The 18,933-nt window shown below is 37.5% G+C and overlaps 3 protein-coding genes across 4 annotated transcripts; 2 read left to right on the forward strand and 1 right to left on the reverse strand.

Moving 5' to 3' along the window:
• Positions 1 to 507: 507 nt before the first annotated feature.
• Positions 508 to 4,033, forward strand: LOC137742048 (uncharacterized). 2 transcript variants are annotated; one of them, XM_068481788.1, is made up of 4 exons: positions 508 to 912; positions 2,529 to 2,573; positions 2,694 to 2,856; positions 3,497 to 4,033. In XM_068481788.1, exons 1-4 carry the CDS (start codon positions 765 to 767, stop codon positions 3,702 to 3,704), a joined length of 564 nt encoding a protein of 187 aa, XP_068337889.1. In that variant the 5' UTR covers positions 508 to 764; the 3' UTR covers positions 3,705 to 4,033. The 2 variants fall into 2 exon arrangements, with proteins under 2 accessions (XP_068337889.1, XP_068337888.1); XM_068481787.1 differs by having other exon boundaries at positions 513 to 912; positions 2,529 to 2,856.
• A 2,165-nt stretch (positions 4,034 to 6,198) lies between these two features.
• LOC137742313 (uncharacterized) lies at positions 6,199 to 10,918 on the forward strand. Its single transcript, XM_068482154.1, has 6 exons — positions 6,199 to 6,505; positions 7,025 to 7,221; positions 9,020 to 9,100; positions 9,738 to 9,977; positions 10,242 to 10,319; positions 10,394 to 10,918. The coding sequence occupies exons 1-6, from the start codon at positions 6,391 to 6,393 to the stop codon at positions 10,634 to 10,636; spliced, it is 954 nt and encodes a 317-aa protein (XP_068338255.1). The 5' UTR covers positions 6,199 to 6,390; the 3' UTR covers positions 10,637 to 10,918.
• A 74-nt stretch (positions 10,919 to 10,992) lies between these two features.
• LOC137742312 (probable apyrase 6) lies at positions 10,993 to 18,398 on the reverse strand. Its single transcript, XM_068482153.1, has 8 exons — positions 17,655 to 18,398; positions 17,459 to 17,571; positions 17,237 to 17,350; positions 16,627 to 16,681; positions 15,499 to 15,657; positions 14,749 to 14,846; positions 12,184 to 12,380; positions 10,993 to 11,885 (listed from the first exon to the last, which is right to left on the reverse strand). The coding sequence occupies exons 1-8, from the start codon at positions 18,220 to 18,222 to the stop codon at positions 11,615 to 11,617; spliced, it is 1,575 nt and encodes a 524-aa protein (XP_068338254.1). The 5' UTR covers positions 18,223 to 18,398; the 3' UTR covers positions 10,993 to 11,614.
• Positions 18,399 to 18,933: the final 535 nt, after the last annotated feature.

The following is an 18,933-nucleotide window of genomic DNA, read 5'->3' on the forward strand; positions in this document are numbered from 1 at the left end:
TGAAACTAGTTGACAAAATATGAAATTGTGGTGTAAGGTAGAAGATAATGAGAATGTATTTATAGAAAAGTAAAATCAATTTGTTTTTAATTTTTCATTTGTGGTGTAAGGTAGAAGATAATGATAATAAAAATAATATTTTAATACGAAATGTGTGATTATTCAATTTAAGAGTGGAGATGCACTTACGCAATTACTATTTGTTAAAAATAGTTACTAATTAGATATCAAATTAAATTGCCCATTGTGTGGCTTAAATGAACTCCTCATTCCTTAGTGTAAAAATATCGATGTGCTCAAAAGGAAAAAAAGAAAAAAAAAAAGAAAGACAGTTACTATTCGGAATTGAATTGCTTAATGCCCAGAAGGGCTTGGCAACACTGAAACTGCTCTAAGCTCGATTTGATTGATATATTTTAAAGCCGTTGAGATCAAATCCAAGGGCCTACATTTGTCCGCATAAATAGACGGCAAAACTCGGTCCGCAGAGTAGAAAACGCGAAGGAACAGAGTTCAAAGGCTGGAACATCGAATTCGGATTCAGCCCAAAGGGGATGTCCAAAATCTCAACGTTGTAAAAACTGCAATCGGCACAACAAGTCTCATGTCCGAAACTTTGTAATGTAAATGTAGCATCATCGATCTAGTTTGCAGCTGCAGCAGGAACCCAATCGATTCGATTTCCGTCCCAAAATCTCTAACCAAGTTCCACAGCTGAACCACCAAAAGCTCCTTTCATTCGGATTTTTGGGTTTTCGGGTGTGATGGAAAATTTCAGCGCCGAAGATCTGTCGACGATCGGAGGAATCGCAACCGTATCGCTTCTGCATTCCTTCATACCCACGCATTGGCTCCCGTTCTCCATCGTCGGCCGAGCCCAGAAATGGACTCTCTCCCGCACCCTCTTCGTCAGTATGTTCTCTCTGTCTCTCTCTCAGTTTCTGTGGTTGTTTGCTTTCCTGGGATTTTACTGGTTTAAACTGGGTAAAATTGCAGATCTGCCATTACCCTTTATCTTCTTGCTGTGGGAGCTTTAAGCATTTCACTTGTTTGAGTCAATGGTAGAAAATTAGTGGGTTAAACTAGATGGATGCTTTCAGGTTCAGCTGAAATGAACTACAACTTTAGGATATTGAGGTGTTATGCTTGATAGCTGATGTTGGTCTACTGGCATTACAAAGGCATAGTCTGCTTCGAGACCAAGCAGTCTGGACGAATGGTCGGAAATTGTAATTCAGTTTGCTTTCTCTAGTCCGGTTTTGTTTCCAAATCGTTTCCTATTACTTCATATGATATTACTGAGTTATAGCTGCTGCTTTGTCTTGTTGGATAATCTTGCAAATTGGGGGAAAAGGAACAAAACGTTGTTTTGTGCGGTCTTTGGTTCTCCAACTTAAATTCTTATTAGTGTTTATTTCATGAAGTTCGAGAATGTTTCATATTAGACCAGAATACTGAGTAATCTAGTCGTGGTCTCTTACTAAATAATTACTATAAAGCAGTAGATGTTCAACATTTTGTGAAATGAATATATGCTTTAGATGTATTTCCTATTCGTTTGATGAACTTTACCTACATGTTATGCTATCAATCTGTCTAATACACTTTGTACCCATTACCCAACATGAGATTCCTCACTTCTTTTGTCTACTTGTTATGCTATGATACGCAGCTGTGTAGCAGATCATTTATTTGCAAGCCTCAATGCACTTCATGACCCTTGAAAGCTTCTAGACAAGCTCCAGTTGGTTAGTTTGACTAAAATTTAACGGATTAAAAGCTATGACCATTTGAGCTTAAACCAATCCTGTAGATATGGTTCAAAAGCTGACTCGGGCACCTTTACTTTTCTTGAGGTGTGGCTTAATCAACCAATTATTAGATCTTAGGACCAATCTTTGGTGCAACAGTAATGTATTATTTTGTCAAGAACACTTTGTAATGGCATCCTACTAAGAACTACAGTCATATTTCTTTCCTGACCCCCGAGGACACGTTGTAATAACCTTGTCGTTTATATTTCTACAGCTTGAGTTTTTTAAATTTCTTTTTTCTGGGTTGGAGTTCAGAATTGTTAGGGTTTCAAGCTGTTTTGGGCTGGTAATGTATTAACTTATTTCGGAGCTAAAATGGCATTGTCATATATTTTTTATTAACACTAGTCAATTGGTCGTCATACATTGACTTCAGGCGGACCCTGACTTGACCATTGCATTCCTCTTATGTCTCAAATACATTATCTTCTTTCTTTTCAAATGGAAAATTTTAGTAACCATATCGTGAAGCGTTCGGTTGTTTTTGGGTCACCTGATTGAGGTTTAGAATAAATGGGAAGTTTGGACCTTGCATGAGTTTTTGATCAGGATGATTACCTAAATGTTTAAACCAAGCTATATCTCTGTATTTCATTTGTTTTTCGTTTTTCTTGGTCCTCTAATACACGATTAAAGATGCTGCGGGAAAGGCATAAGAAACAAGTCGTAAGTGCTTTCAGGACTTTTGATCACTTTTTCAATTTTCTTGTGCAGCTGCATTTGGAGCAGTCTTGCATGTAATATCCACTGCAATATTAGGTATAACAGCGGTCACAATGGCAAACACCATCGCCGGCGAGGAAACAGTACATAAACTTGCTTCACTTCTGCTTGTATTTCTCGGTGTCGGTTACATTTTGTTGTTTTTATCTGGAAAAGGCGGTCACAGTCATTCACACAACCAACCCATGGAAAAGATGGCTGTTGCTGGACTTGTCCTTGTTCCTGCATTGTCTCCTTGTGCAACTACACTTCCAGTATTTCTTGCTGTGGGGAATTCATCATCCATGCTGGTGCTTGCTATCATAGTGTTGCTATTCAGGTATCACTAAGTTAGGATTAAGTTTTGACTTTCTTGTTTGTTTCTATAATGAATTACCTAATTATGACTTGGCTGTTCGAACTTTCACGAGCACATGCGAGAAGTTTATTTGTAACTTCTTTAAGTAGTAAATTGGCACAAAACATTTTGAAGACTAGTGGGTCTTTTGCATCCTATGTCCCTCTAAAATTTTATAGATTAGTAACACAAAGTTAAATGTGCACATCCCCGTTCTTCTCCAGTAAACAGTGACTCCAGTCGATATTATCCTGTTCTATTCTCATATTCAGCTAGAATGCACATCAACACAATCTTTATTAACCCCCGGAAGCTTTTGCAATGTGAAACGTTTGGCAGCAATAATAAATTTAAGCATGAACCTGATATAATTCCATCCAAATTCTGTGTTGAGTAGACCTCGGGACCTGAAGTGCTTTCCTAACTAGTTTTTATGGTTTACGACACTGTTTAGCTTCTTGGGCATCCAGAATTGAATGTTATTACTTGGTTGCTGCTAGTTAGCTGCTTTCTGGCCGGCCTAGCAGTTAAATTTATAGGGGATTGAAATCATCTAAACACTAAAATGATGGTCTGAGTTGGAAATATGCTGTGTAATTTATGATGATTTGGAAATTTGCAGCACCATAACGGTGATGACTTCACTGGTGGCTCTGTCATTCTACGGTGCAAGCCAGCTCAAGTTTCACTGGGTGGAGCGATATGACAAACCTCTTGTAGGGTCGGTGCTTTGTATGGTAGGAATTCTGACGCTTATTTTCCATGACCATGATCATGATGGAGGAGGTAGCACTGGGGGGCATTTGCATAGGAAAATCAGTGGCCTTTGAAGATTCTTGTCATCCTTCAAATTGTGTTTTGTGCCTTTACGAGAAAACTTACGACAAGAGAATGTTGCTTCCGTCTGTAGTAAGCAGTGCGTGCAGTTGTTACAAACTTATGTCCTACTAATGAGTATTGTAATGTTTGCTCAATTTGTTCATTCCGATTCTGGTAACTTGTGTTTGCACTTTGTTTCCTTTTCGTAGATTTCATATCTTCCAGTTGTTGCTGCATGGATTTGTCAACCAAAGAGGTTCAGGTGCCGTTGTGGATTGTTTCTCTTCACTTCTCCTTCTAACAGTAAACAAGTTCATCTATATCAATTCCATTTGGCAATTCAGAATGTACTGACTACTTCAATCGGATAGGATAAATAACTGTCGGATACTATTGACTAAATTAGTCGGTTGTTTGGTGCAGTGTCGGATTAATATTTGCGTCAAATAATCCGTCGGACTATAATAATTATCTAAACATTTTACAAAATGATTGATGTTGAAATGAAAAAAAAAAAGTAAATAGAAGGAAAATAACAGGGAAATAGGCGAATGGAGTAGATAGACGGGAAAGGGGTGGGTCGACGATCAACGGGAAGGCAGGGTCGGCGAATGGACGAGGAGGGTTGGGTCTGTCAGATCAAACCCTCTCGGCGATGATGGGACTGGTCTCGCTAGAGGTGGAGAGCTCGCCGGAGTAGTTGGATGGAATCGAAAGGTGGAAACGAGAGAACTCAGATCGACATATCAAAAACTGGAATCACGGAATCGATGTTGAGCGAGTGGAGAACTAGATGCTCTGATATGGACTTCACAGAATGGGTTCGAATGGTGATGATGGGTTGGTGCCTGTGTAGAAGACGACGAGCCAACGGGCAGCACGAAGAGGAGGAGGAGGAGGATGATGCGAGGCTTGGCTTTGGATTGTGTTCAGTATATTTGAACCCGACTAAATTATACATGGCTTTTGGAATGGATTGTTAGTACGCCGTGGAGCGTACTAATAAAGATGGCCTGCTTATTTATCCGGTGGTTGTTTAATACGGAAGTAATAATCCTATCCGGTGTCTTATAGGGTGTGCTAAACGAGACTTTATACACCTATCAAGCTGTTAAGAACCCTAAACGGAACGGCCAATTGCCCAAATAATAAATGTAAGATTCAAAGCTATTGTATTAATTTTTTTCATCAACAAGACACTTTAGAGGGTAATATAATCTTTTTATACCTCATTAGCTTTTTTCTTTTTTTGTTTTGAATTAGCCTTACAATGGACTAGCAATAATATAGTTTAAATTCACCTTGGTGGGAATTGAACTTAAAACCTCTCACTCACAAGTGAAGAGGAATATCACTAGAGCGTAGTACTAAGTAACATCCCTCATTAGCTCTTAACATTGCATATAAGTTGTGAATCTAACCATCAAAAGTTAATTCCATAAGACTACTTTATCAAAAAAAAATGTTTCATTCAACTCTTGGCAATCTATCTTCTAAAGTGTGCCACATGCATGTCAGATGGCTTAGATTAACAAAAAATTGGATCGAATCTCATAGTAGCGGGAATTGGTAGTTGTTCATGAGTTTAAAGACTTATTTTTCTAAAAAAAATTATCTAGAACTCATATAATAATTCAAAGACCAAATACATGTGTTACTCATTCATTTAATAATTAGGGCAAAACAAATCCCTGAGTGGCCAATACTTTTGGTTTCTTTCCTCTTTTCTCTATTGTGTTTCTTTTCTAGTTGCGGTCACTCTCGCTTGTGAGAAGAGTCTTTATAGTTGTGGTTGCTCTCTCGCTTTGTCGATGAGAGCCTTTGTGGCGTCCATGACTTTACAAAATCTATAAGTGGCGACTATCATTCGCATTTTGTTTTGGTTTGGTTCGTGCACATAGCAAAGGATTATGAGGAGAAAAGATCATCGTCTGTAAAAGTGACTCATGTCAGTGCTTTTGTACTAACAGTTGCAAGATCATTAGATGGTGGTGTAGTTTTTTACTTGTGATGCCATCGTGGTGGTTCTATGATTTGCAAGGTTTTTTGTTGGTTAGATGTGAATAGTGTACTCATGATGAGTATATGAACTTGTGTGGTGTTTTTTTTTAACATGTGTGACCTCTTGGTTATATTGAGTATGCTTGCCAGATGTACGTTTTCAATGATTTATTCATAAATTCTTATTACCCTAAGATAATGCATCATGACTTCTTTGGAGTAATACTTATAAATTTAACTATAATACTAATCATATTAAATCGGGGGATAACTGGTAGCAAATTACGGTTATCCACTCCTTCCAAGGGTCGGGAAGACTCACACATGCATGTCAAATGGCATTTCAGCAACGAATTTCAAACCCGAAACCTCCAATTTTTAGTTTAAAAAAAAAAAAACCTCGTAATCTATTTTTTACCACTGGATCCCAGTTCGTGATTATGTATAAATATTGTTATCAACCCCGAAAATTACAGCACCTACTGATAAATTCCAGAATAATAATCCACAAAAGTTTGTTCATCTCCGCTCCCGCCCTGGGAGGAGCAAAAGCCCAAAACTATTTTCCGGGAAATCTTCTATTTTCTCTGCACACAAACGGAAACAGACGCCCATTTTCGTATCCTTTGTTAGGGTTAGGGTTTAGGGTTGTGCGAGCGAATCGATCAGAATTTGGAAGTTGAAGGGGAATTGAATATGACGGAACTGAACTCGAAACACCAGACTGTCATTCAAGCTCTGCTTTCACGCGGCCCGCTCAAGGAGGACCACTTCCACTCCCTCTTCACCGCCCTCACCGGCAAAACCCCAGGTCTTCTTTTCCTCTTCTTTTTTTGAATTTCCATTTTCAATAATTGTTGGGCTAAAATTAAGTATTATTATTTTTGTTTTAATCCGTTAACTTGTGTCAAAACGCTGAAAATTATAAATTAAAGAAACAATTTTAGCTTGGTTTTTAACATTTTTAGTTTGATTCATTGTTTAGGGTTGTTTGATAACCATTTCGTTTTTGTTTTCACCTTTTTGAAAACTGAAAATTGAAAGTAGTTACCAAACGAGTTCTGAAAACTGAGAACAAAATAGTTATCGAATGGCCCTTAGTTTTTGATTTTATAATTTCTTTTACAGCAGAAATGGTGGCTTCGTAGTTGTAGCGATTACATGCTCTGTATAGAGGTTGATGTTTTTACTCCATTTTCACTACCTGTTCACAGTCATGATACTGAATTAGGTAGTCACAGGCAGCAGTAAGGAGGGCTATCAAGAATTAATTGAGCACTTATCTTCTTCTGAAGATATCGAGAAGTCTAATCTGTTCATGTTGAAGCAGGTAGTGATCGGCAGAAGTTTGATGATTTTCTTCTCAAGATAAACAAGGCACTTTCTTATGTTCAGTTTGAGGTTAGGGGATGCAGAAACCAATATGACGGTCAAGTTTATTACGGAGTTGTCAATAATGTTTCCGACGAAGAATCCAAGCTTGGAACAAAATATTCAGTCGCCCAGATTGCTTTCTATAAGGCCATTGTAAGTCCGAAAACATTTGTGTGTTTTTTTTTTTTTTTTTTTTTTCTCTTTTTTTTCCGAGCGTTTTGAAAATGTAAATGCTATTATTACTGGCTTTTCATGGTCAATTGAGTTAATGAAGGGAAGAAATAACGCAGGTTGTCTGATACTCAGAATTTATCTTCCTATTCTAGAACAAAATGTTAATTCTTTGAGATATACCCTATTCATTGTACTATCTTGCTATGGGTTTCAGCAGAATGATCAGAGTCCCTTGTAGCCATTAATTACCATTTTATTGTGAATGCCATTTGGTCGAAGTAAACATTGTCGCACATGAGCAGTAAAGGTAGAGAATAAACCCATTGCATGAATGGAAAATGATGATTATGACTGCTTTTTAGAATGAAAAACAAGACTAAGGAGTAATCGAATATTGCTTTCCGTTGGTCTTGCAATATATAGTCTGCGAAGATTAGGTTTAGTTTTTAGTAGTTAAACCGGAAACTAATGATCATATGAAGCTAGAGTTCAAGTATCTAAACTATCAGAGAAGCTCTGAGAAAGACAAAGAACTAAGACTGTATTTGGTTTTACCCCTATGATGTAGAGGAAAATAAAAGAAAACAAACTACAAGACAAGAGAATCTTCTTGCATTGGTGGTGGCTAAGAATTGATTGGTAACTCTTGTTTTTGTTTACATTATAGTTTTGTGTGTAGAAGACTTCCAATAACCACAATTTTTTATGCGGACCATAAAAACTTTGTAAACAGCACATATTTCAATGACTAAGTTATTATTTCTTTTATAAGATTTTTCGTTTCCAACCAAAAGCAAGTCTGTACTTATGGTAATCTAGGGCATATCTCGCCATTATGAATTTCTAAACTGTCTTCTGTTTTGTTTAACGTGGCATTCTTCTGTCCTGTACTTGTATTTGTTATGGTGAATGGTGAATTAAGTTTTATCATGTTGTAATTCGTCCAGAATTTACTCCTTTCTTTCTCTCTGTAGCCAATTTTGAAGAATAATCAAGACTATTAAATTGTTCCTTTTTTATGTTGTAATATTAGGGATGTCATAATAGAAAATCGATGATGGTTAGACTATTTTCGAAACTCAAGAAAAAAGCACCTGGAGATCCTGTTGACCATTATCTTACCAGAGACAGCTTAATTACAAACACTCAGCAAGTATATGGAATTTTGTTAGGCCTCTTACTAATTAAATTTCTGTCTGTGTATAAGATTTAGTAACTTCAAAATCAGTGGTCTCTATTTAAAAAATAACAAATATTAATAAACACATAACCCTTTAAGTTCTAGTGGATTTGGCCTCAATGGCGTGTGATCATCTTTACTGCAAGTGGCATAGGAGCGGGGACAAATCAGCCCTAAAACTCTTAACCTTGAGTTCTATCACATACAGTACAGGAACGGGCGTATACAAAGACATGCTGAGCGTAATCTCTTTAGTTTCTATCTACATTAAGTGCAGAGTCACGTGCAAATTCAAATTTGTGTGTGTGGGGGCAAGCACATGCACATATGCATAGGTGTGAAAAAAAAAAAGACATTCAGGAATCACGAGAGTTTGTTCATTAAGGATGAACAAGAAGCTAGCCCGGTCAATATTGTCATTTGAGTGTATAAATGGTTGAACTCCAGTTTAGATGCTTGGTAATAGGTGGTCCTTGACTTTAAAGAAAAAGAAGAGAAGCTAGATTTCTTTTGAAGTTGTGTGGTTGTATACTTAAATAACTACATTCATATTATCTTGTTCTTTTCTTTTGATGTTATTTTGATATTAAATATCAGATAGAAGCAATAGTGCAGGATGCTGCTGCTCAAGGAACCATATCTAACATTGATGCTCTTAATCTAAGATTAGAGAATCAGGTATGTCTATTTTTTCTTAATAATAAAAGCTCTATTTCCTGCATGCCTAGTCTTTCTTGAAGAAGTTGGGGTTCCACCATAAGACCAATTGGCAATATAGGGGGTAGCCCAACTACTTATAAGCACATGCAAGGTCCCTCCTCTCATCAATGTGGGATTCTTTCTCAACGTTTCTTTGCATCAATCTTTTGTATACCACCACTGTAAACCAGTAACCAAATGACAGAGTTATACTTAATGGCTTTAGGCCTTCTCATTTATCCTCCAGATTCAATACGATAAAGGTCTTGTTTTATTTTCTTCAAACATCATTTGTTTTGCCCATTTTCAGAGAAAAAAATATAAGAGTACCCCTGGCATAGGTATGTTGTTAAGACTTAACCGATGTGAACATGCGAGTGACACTCACCATAGTTATTTAAAGAACGGACAGAAAGCAATCTTTGATGCTGAGAAATTTGAGCCAAAGGGTTATTCTATTCCACCTCTTAGAAAGAAAAGAAATTAAATCAAAATACTTAATAGCATGGCGATGCATTTATACAAAACTTGAATAGGAAAACACTTATTTTAGGAAAGGGTTATTCAACTCGTTCATGCACTTATTTACTTGATAATTTTTGTGGTCTATTTTTAGGTTCTCATGGGTTCAATGTCGCAATCAGAAGGAGGTCTACCTCATGTGCCTCCTGCACTAAAGAATTTCTCGATATCTCAGAAGGAGAAAACTCTTGATGAACTTGTACGGGACCAATGGCTTAGCTTAACTCCAGATAATTATATTGGACTTGGTATCAGATCCTTCCTTGACCTGCGAAGTTGGTTGCGTAATAATGAAGTTCCGCCATGTGAAGTGTGCAATGAAGCCGGGGTGAAGGTCGGCCTAAAGTTTCAAAAACTTCATCACTTTTTTAGTATTGCCAAATTGTTCATCCCACTGCATTGCTATTCCGCCTTCTTTCCTTTTATCAGCATTTTGTTTCTTGCTCTAGGATATCGAGTAACAAGAGGAAAAATAGAATTACATAACAAGATTACAGGACATGGGATACTTATGTTATTAAATAAATTGACTACTTTGATTTGTTAATCGTTTGCTGAAGCTGTTGAATCGGATAATTTGCTGGATTATGTTTGACAGGCAGTGTTGTGTGAAAAAGACGGATGTAGCGTTCGAATTCATCAGTATTGTGCGAAGAAAATGTCTCTGCAAAAGAAGGTATTGATTTACTTATTGCAAAGTAAATATGAAGAGAGTTGTAGTATCGAGTTAATCTAATCAATGAGTTTCAGGGCGGAAGAGTTTGTCCAAGTTGTGGTACTCAATGGCAATATACAGTAACCAAAGCAGAAGCTGTGGAAGAAGAGCCAGATTACCCTACCGAGAGCCAGCCACACGTTGGACCCAAGAAAAAGAGGCTGCGAAGAAATGAAATTGGCGATGGAGATGTAGCTGAATGCGGCTCCTCTCAAGCATCCTTACCTGGTGGTCCTACTCCGAGAAGATCCAGTCGAAACTCAATCCGCCTCAAGTAATTTGGTTTCAAGTTGCGGGTACAGTGGTATATATTGTATGTTCTGCTTCGAACAATCTTGAGTTATTTGAAAAGGTGATGGAAGTACAAACGTAGGATTGATTAGACTTAAGGCAATGCTGTAGAAATCCGGCATGATAAGAGTTAGTAGGATTGTTTCGTCTAGTGCATTGCCCTGGCCAAGTAACTTGCTTTCAAGGATGACCGAGTTCATCACAAGATATTCAATCACTTTGCGTTTTGGTTTCGGATGCTTAATAGTGAGTAAAATTATGATGATTATGATTTACATAGATTAAAGTAGTTTAAAATATCATTTTATTAAAATACGTGTATATTCGCGGTTCGGCTTTACAGCTAAATTTAGCCTACCATGCTCAATATGTGGTAGAAAAGCACATCAGAGAAGCAGAAGCAGAAGTTGCATCACATAGTTTATGGAGAAACGCTGTATGCCGATCCGTCTTCACAAAGTCAAGAGAACCATTCAGCGCATTTCCAAGAAAACAGACAGTTTCGGCATCATCGCCGGAATAAGTGCTGGGCCCGGTGGCCAAGCGATCATTACTGCGAATGAACGGTTGCGGTGGTGGAGATAACCGTTGCCCCGTGTTGAGGAGGCATTGCTAACACAACCGTCTACCATGGAGCCGAGGCGCCGTGTGGTTTCTGTTGTAGAAAGATTGCCGCACCTGAAGATGCTCATCTTGGGACTCCAAGTTCTACACCTTTCTTAAGTAAATTTGAATTCGCAGTCTTCGTGTTCACGATGTATGAAGCATCATCATGCTACACCCAATCAATATTTTGAGGCATAGAGATAGAAGGCAGGGTTTCAAGAAGTTGATGCAGAGTTGGTAACGTGCTCAAATTAATGTTCAGAATAAAAATACAGATTTCAAATTCATCATGAATATGAATGGACACATAGAAAACAAATGAGAAAGAAATAAAACAAAAAAACAGAAAGATGTGATGATTACCTAGGTACACGGGTGATTATATACCGTCCCTTCTCTAAATCGTATATAGTCTTTATTTGTGGTTTCCGGGATTGCAGTACAAAGAATACAGCAAACACAGCTATTAAAAGGAAAGCAAAGAAAGAGAAATAAGTGACTGACTCGTTTCCAACAATCTGGCCGATATTATCAAGTTCCCATTCAAGGGGCTCCAGCATTGTTTCAACAAGGAAAGCACCCAGTGTCCAATCAAGGAGAATGTTTCCGGTCTCATTTGCATATCCAACCCTGAAATGCGGTCCATCTTACAATTTTCAGTTCAAGGGAAGCTACATCATAATCTTTAATCTTAGTGTTGTATAGGGTAGAAAGTAGCATGGAATACGAATAGCTCTACAAAATGCAGTAAATCAAGTTGAAAGACATGCACAGTGCATATGAAAGTCTTCAACATTGTTATTGAAATACTCGTGTCGACACCAAAAATATTGGCTGTATAGCTCATAGCATTTCCGTCAGATTTTTAGTTGACTCATCTGATCTAATAGATATGTAAAGAGTATAGCACCAGATTTTCACCACATACCTTTTCTCATCCATGGGGATTCCTAGACTGTCATGCAATAGCGCCACCATATATGCAGATGAAAAACAATATTTCAACAGATCTGAATCAACAATGCTATGATGCTGATTTTTCTGTTTCTCCCAATCATCTTCGCAATAATGTTGACCTGCTGCCTCTAATTCAAACAAAGAAGCCGTTGGCACCAGCCCAAAAAGCTGTACAAGGTTGAAGAGGAAGTACCAGATTAACAACTGATAAGAGACAAGATTAACAAGTGATAGAGGCAAGACATCAAGCGAAAAATATGCAAGCTAAACAAAAACAAAAGTAGAACTAATATGTGAAATAAGAAGATTTTAGTTATCTGTACGTGTCCTTACTCCGTACACTTCAAGGTAGATTTAAGTGAAATCAAGTTTACAACATCCTTTGAACGTAACAATACCTTATAAGCATTATGAAAACAGGCACTTCATGAAAGAAAAATCCTTTGGGCCACACGCTCCTATAAATTGTCAATTCACATTTATCAACCTGGGTATGCTCAGTTGCCAATGTACTTGGGAGAAGGTAACCGTTGATATATTTAATGAATGTGCGCCGGTACCTAGGTGGAACATGTTTCTAGTATTTGGGTAATCCTTAACCAATTCTATAACATCAATACTTTCCTAGAACCTAGAGTGATAAGAACATTGAGGTTAGCTAAGCTAATCTCTGGAAAGGAAAAACGTTTCAGTAATTAAAATGCCCAAATACGTTTCAGTAATTTGATCCAAAATGTGAATACACCTGTACTAATACAACTGGAAAGACCATACTATTAGGCCTAATTACTATCTTACAACTAACACCTGCACTCAAAACAGAAGTGAGGGCATTGTGCTAAAATGTAAAAGCAGTAACCCACAAAGAACAACACTCAGGCACGTCAGAACGCCAAATCCCTCAGAGTCCCTAATATTTTACAGTTCGCACAGTACTTACTCCTAAATTTATAGGCCTTGATTGCTTGACAAGCTCCCTTGAGATTTAAACATTTCTTTTGAGTTTTCCCTTCTATTTACCATTAGAATTTAGGCTCCTTGACAACTTTAGAGATTTGCTGCATTTTAAGTGGAGTTCATAAGTTCAGGGACCAGAGATATCTGGCAGTGGGAAGCATTAGCATATGATTTGTGCAAGCAAGGTATCTAATTCTAATTCAAGGGAATTGTTTTTGCTAGCACTCTCACTGAAATCATTGACTTGCTGGAAGATAAGGCCTGAAGGGCATTGAAAACCTCACAAGTGACACTGATTATTCAAGTATCTTACTGTGATTTAGCAGCTCTTAAAATTTTAAATTCCTATTGTTTTTTTCCTTTTCTAGACCTAGTCAGAGTAACTTGACTAATTCCTGAGAAAGTGTAGTCCTTAGTGCCACTCCACATACTTACAAGATAAATATCTTGATTCCAGGGGGTGCACACAATGAGCTATGTTGCTTGCAAATGCTACACTCAGACCCGAGTTAGTTAGGCTTTTCTACAAACAGAACTTGCTTAGGCTCACTTGCCGGGGGCCTTCCTAGCTGCTGCATAACACGAACAGATGGAAGTATTGCCGAGGGGCCTTCCAAGCTCGGCCCAATTATGGCATCTAAAAGTAAATAGGTTGTGCATGTAATTTTCTAATAAGCTAGGTTCAAACTTGAGGGTCAACACTCAAGTTGAGGTCAACCTAGCAGGGTCAGATTAAATGGGCCATAAATTTGTACACAGGCCCAAACTTGGGCTAACGCTTCCTAAAGCATCTTGAAACTAAACCAGAGAAGCCCTCAAATAACCACTCTGATAGAAAATGAGCCTGTATTTGCTAAATTGCATATATGAAGTCTGTGCAACTTAGTTCCTGCATTTTCCGTTCAAACTATTGTACCCTTTTAGTTTTGGTATGTTGTGTTGTGTAAGTGGCTACAAAATCACATTTCCATCAAGTTAATTGACAGAAATGGTAAATATTCGTTAATCCCCATAATCTATAAAACATTTGAGAAAGTTCCATTTTCAATAATGAAATCCCTATCACCCTTTCTAAATATTGTTTGCAAAGTTCCCTATTGCCCTTTCTAAATGTTGTTTGCAAAGTTCAACACAAGTTGCTTGTAGAAAGATGTTACTTCTGATGGTCAGTTTCATTTGGGTCCAAAAGTATTTTCAATATTAGGATCCGATCAGTTTTTTATACTACTATGTATTGAAAAGTCAAACTAAAACACCCAAACAGACTGAAAAAATTACACTAAATGCCACACCACTTTGTTTTCTATCAAAGTGGGCAAAGGTTGGCTAATCCAAAAGGCACAAAACTGGTTGACTTGTGACGTAAAACTATAAAACATAAAGCAATATTGGTAGAAATAAAATAAGATCATTGCATTCCCAAATTTCACAAAAGTTTATCTGATCATAACAATTTTTTTATACGTATCTAAAGCTCTAACCAAGATTTATGGGTTGTTTAACACCAGATCTATAACTGAACACTCATGATAAACTAGATTTTAAAAAAGAAAATAAATTAATCTCTTTATTTACCAACCTCAGAAGTAAATAAGAAGTTCTGGGTAGAAACGGGCTTGCCTCGTAACTCAAAAGGAAAGGATGAGACAATTTTGCAAGGTGCACCAATGCATTTATCTGCATTTTATAAAGAGCAACTATTAATGATCATCTTTTATCCATACAATTAACTTAGAATCTCAAAAACCAAAGAGCTGTAACTTCACAGTATATCAAACAGACAGTCCCTAACACTAACAGAATGATTATGTAAACAAAAAAAGTCCTAATAAAATAAAACTGGTAAAAAAGCAGAATACCAAAGTTTATGTCTATGAATAACCTAGGTAGATATTACTATAAAACTTATCAATAAGCAGGAAGTAAAATCTCTTTCTAAAGCCTGATTACGTCATGTTGTCAACCCACGACATAGAGATGTATTCCTTTATTGTGTCAGTATTTTATTCCAATCCAATAGATCAATATCGTCATTTGCAATTGAATTCTGCATCAATCACGAATAGTTTTTTACATGCAACATCATATTGAAATTCTCTTTCTAGAAAAGAGTTCTTTCCTAGATCCTTGATGTTTATTTAACTTAACACTGAAGTCAAGCTTCCAACTTACTCCCTTTTGGGGAGACTTCGTTATCAAGACTTCTATTGTGGTATAACGGGCATTATTAGTTTATTTAAAAAATGGATACCAGCACAAGAAAATTGAATTTCAAATGGAAAGGAAAATTAGAAACGCATGACAATGAAGGAGCAGAAGATGATGCTACCTTGTCTTTTCTTTAATGATGCCAAAGCCTCAGATTTGCATGCAGAAAAGTTTCCACCCATTGAGGAAACTAGAAGTTGTGCATCACTAGCATTCACTGTCAGCTTATATCCTCTAGGAATACAAGGGTTACCAAGACTTCTCTCCATAGAATTTGAAACTGCATGACAGGTGAGTACAGTTTCCCACAATCAGCAACAGTTTTTAACTTTTTATAACAGAAAGTTTGAAAGTGCATGAGAGCATAGTTGTTTCAAATCCACCAAGATACTGCATTTTAAGATTTGCTTCATATCTAAGTACTTATACTAAACAACAATGCATAAGGAGGCATGGCCATAAAGATCAGCAGGAATCCCAGACAACAAAGCAATGGATGCAAGGTAGTCAACCCTACTAAGCATGGAGTGGACACGATGATTAGAGTCTTCAAACTTTAGGAGTGTGGATACAGTAATAATCCGAGTTTTTTAAAGTATTAACCAAAAGTTCTTTAGCATCGTAATCTAATAATGGTAAAAAATGACCTAAACCATTCCTACATATTCTTCTTCAAGTAACAACTGTCTTCAAGTCATGCTACATTGATTGTATTATAAGTTTATTCTATACTTTTAGTTAATCTTTATGTGAATTGTGCATTTATTTTTCGGTTCTCATTTATCAAAATGCTCCCATTTCTCAACCCAAGTTTTATTGCATATGAAATGCAAATCCAATAACCTTATATACCAGTCACATAAGAACTAAAAATCCGGGAAAATACGATAGAGATGTAGAATAACCCAGGCTTCTAGAAACCTCACTAAGCTCAATAAATTAAAAAACTAGTAAAAAATATTCTGCTTTGAACATTGAACTACTAGGAAATGGTGTGGGGAGCTTTAAAATAATGTCGAAACTAGAGTGTGCCACTGATACTTTAGTAACACTATATTTTTTATTGTAAAAAAAGTAAGAAAAATGCAAACCAATGGTGTGAATGGAACCAAAAACCACAACCAGTTGGAATTCATGCAACATATATAATAATAATAATATAACTATAGTTGTTCAAAGTACCATGAAATCAACTTTAATCAACTTTTATCACATGGTATCATAAAAGAGAAAGGCCAATAAATCGTACAAGGCGTCAACTCTCTGGACTTCTGCAACTCATATAGTGATTCCCAAGCTGCATCCTGTATCAAAAAATTAAAATAAAAAAAAGAGTTGTTGGAACATTTGATTGAGAATTTTCCACTGTATTCTCGAAACATTGCCGCCATGGTGAAGTAACTTAAGTTTAAGCTTGGAAAAATTCATAAAGCATTAGAAAAGTAAATACAGGGCATACTTCTGTTATGAAATTCTTTTGCTTTATGAAGAAAATAGAGTTTGATTATCCATTAGCCATCCTTCCCTATTTTCCGAGAAAAAAAAATTAATCAAAACTACAGGTAACTTTAATGTAATTGATATCCATAGTGAAAGTCACCCCATGTTTAACATATGATGTTTCAGATCAGAGTTAATTAATAGATAAAAATCACATGACCAGTGAATGAGAATCTACCTCGACTTTTAAAAGATAAACCAAGAACTGGTTAGACATAGATATAGATTAAGCATACAAAGTGCATAAAGTCGAAAACAGTATAAGTTGAGCTAATTCTGCTGACATTGATCCCAATTTTCATGCATAACTTCATCAACAGTAAAACAAACGACAAACAAACGGAGCTCAGATAAAAGACCTGGCCAAATAGCGGCAAGCCTTGACTGTAAAGGTGGTAAGTAACTCCAAACAACTTGATGATTCGAGATGGGGAGGAATTCACTTGTCGTGATTGTTTTGCAGCAAACGTAACCTGCACGGTCATACATTATTAACACAACAAAAATGAAATAAAAGTAGAAACACAGAAATGATGTAGTAGTTGGTTTCAAATCAAATCAAATGAACGTAAAGTGTAAACCTGCAAAGAAGTCCCACCAAGTTCAACAACCCCAGTGGTTTCCTGAGGCTCACTCGTCAAAGTTCCAAGGGCATAATTGGCACTCACCCAGGCATAAACACCTTGTTCCTCACCTGCCATTTGCACCAATTTTCAGTTCAATTTCAACCCCAAACTTCAATCTAAGTAACTAAATTACAGAGGATTCTATGGTAACCTGGAATGACTCGGGCCCACTCGTCTTTGAACCAAAACCCGGACGACCTGAGCGCCTTCCGGCACGACTCGAGAAGCTTCTCGGAGACGTCGGAGCCGAGGGAGTCAAGCTCAGAGCCCGAAAAGAAGAGGAGCTTGGTGTTGGGGCGCTCTTTCTTGGGCACCTGGAGGGTGGCGAAGCGGAGCAAGGGGCCGAGGGAGGGGCCGGCGCGGTCGGGGTGGGAGGCAAAGGCGGAGAGGGGTAGGCGGGAGGAGGAGGAGCTGGAGGGGGCGGTGCCGTCGAGGAAGTGGAAGACGCGGATGCGGATGGAGGAGGGGCGGGCGGAGATGACGATGCCGAAGAGGGTGGAGTGGGAGTGGGCGAATTTGGGGGAGAGGTGGAGTTTGTGGGCGGTGGAGAGGAGGTAGAAGAGGAAAGGGAGGGCGAGGAGGGAGAGGGAGGGGATGAGGCATTTGGAGGGAAGGCGATTGCTGCGGACGGAGGCGCTGCCAGTGCCAAACCCACTGGGCGGCGGTCTCTTTGATTGGGATTGTGATTTGATTTGGATTTGGAGGGTTGACAAATCCATCGGCAGCCACTTTTGATTCGAGTTTTGGCCCTTCCTTTCTTGCCTACCCTTACCTACATTTGCACCGGAAATGCACACAGACAGAGTGTGTCAGACTGTTTCAAAATTATTTCATATTTGCCAATTATTTAGGGATTTGCAAATGCAATTGGAAGATGATGGCTATATACACACACGCGCAAACACACAGGAGGCCTGGAAGTGATTCCCATTTAAAAAAACAACGTTAGATTTGATTTTAATGAAATTCTATGGTTGACATTCTGTGGTCTGTGATTTAATCTTAATTACAGAATTTCATTAAAATCAAATCTAATAGTCAAGAGGGTGTTCCTATTTTTTTTGAAAAATGGGGATCCCTTTCCTTAAAGGGCCTGTGTGTATATATATATATTTATTTATTTATGTTGCAGTCCTATTAGATTATAAATGTGATTGTGTAAATACTAGTGTATCTAAGATATCTTTTATATTCCCTTTGGTAGTCTAATTCCTATTAGAGTTGTAATTCTAAAAGGGTAAGGATTTTACTTATCCTACTACTATAAATAAAGACATAATGGGGTGGAATAGAACACACCTCACAATTACACATCTTTCTCTCTGGCCTCCATAATTGTTCAGTAAATTATGCCTATAACACGTTATTAGTACGCTCTTGACGCTGTGCTAAAGAGAGTTTGATCTTCAATCAGGGGAGTATTACATTTT

The sequence above is a fragment of the Pyrus communis genome, chromosome 8, assembly GCF_963583255.1.
Source record: "Pyrus communis chromosome 8, drPyrComm1.1, whole genome shotgun sequence".
NCBI lineage: Eukaryota > Viridiplantae > Streptophyta > Magnoliopsida > Rosales > Rosaceae > Pyrus > Pyrus communis.

What these genes read in the sequence shown, in the direction of transcription:
- LOC137742048 (XM_068481787.1), top strand. Translation starts at nt 765, where the DNA reads ATGGAAAATTTCAGCGCCGAAGATCTGTCGACGATCGGAGGAATCGCA. An exon ending in CTCCCGCACCCTCTTCGTCA is followed by an intron (nt 913 to 2,528) that starts GTATGTTCTCTC and finishes TTTCTTGTGCAG; the next exon opens with CTGCATTTGGAGCAGTCTTG. An exon ending in ATCATAGTGTTGCTATTCAG is followed by an intron (nt 2,857 to 3,496) that starts GTATCACTAAGT and finishes GGAAATTTGCAG; the next exon opens with CACCATAACGGTGATGACTT.
- LOC137742313 (XM_068482154.1), top strand. Translation starts at nt 6,391, where the DNA reads ATGACGGAACTGAACTCGAAACACCAGACTGTCATTCAAGCTCTGCTT. An exon ending in TTGCTTTCTATAAGGCCATT is followed by an intron (nt 7,222 to 9,019) that starts GTAAGTCCGAAA and finishes ATTAAATATCAG; the next exon opens with ATAGAAGCAATAGTGCAGGA. An exon ending in AAATGTCTCTGCAAAAGAAG is followed by an intron (nt 10,320 to 10,393) that starts GTATTGATTTAC and finishes AATGAGTTTCAG; the next exon opens with GGCGGAAGAGTTTGTCCAAG.
- LOC137742312 (XM_068482153.1), bottom strand. Translation starts at nt 18,222, where the DNA reads ATGGATTTGTCAACCCTCCAAATCCAAATCAAATCACAATCCCAATCA. An exon ending in GTGGGCCCGAGTCATTCCAG is followed by an intron (nt 17,572 to 17,654) that starts GTTACCATAGAA and finishes TGCAAATGGCAG; the next exon opens with GTGAGGAACAAGGTGTTTAT. An exon ending in ACTTCTTATTTACTTCTGAG is followed by an intron (nt 12,381 to 14,748) that starts GTTGGTAAATAA and finishes AACCTTGTACAG; the next exon opens with CTTTTTGGGCTGGTGCCAAC.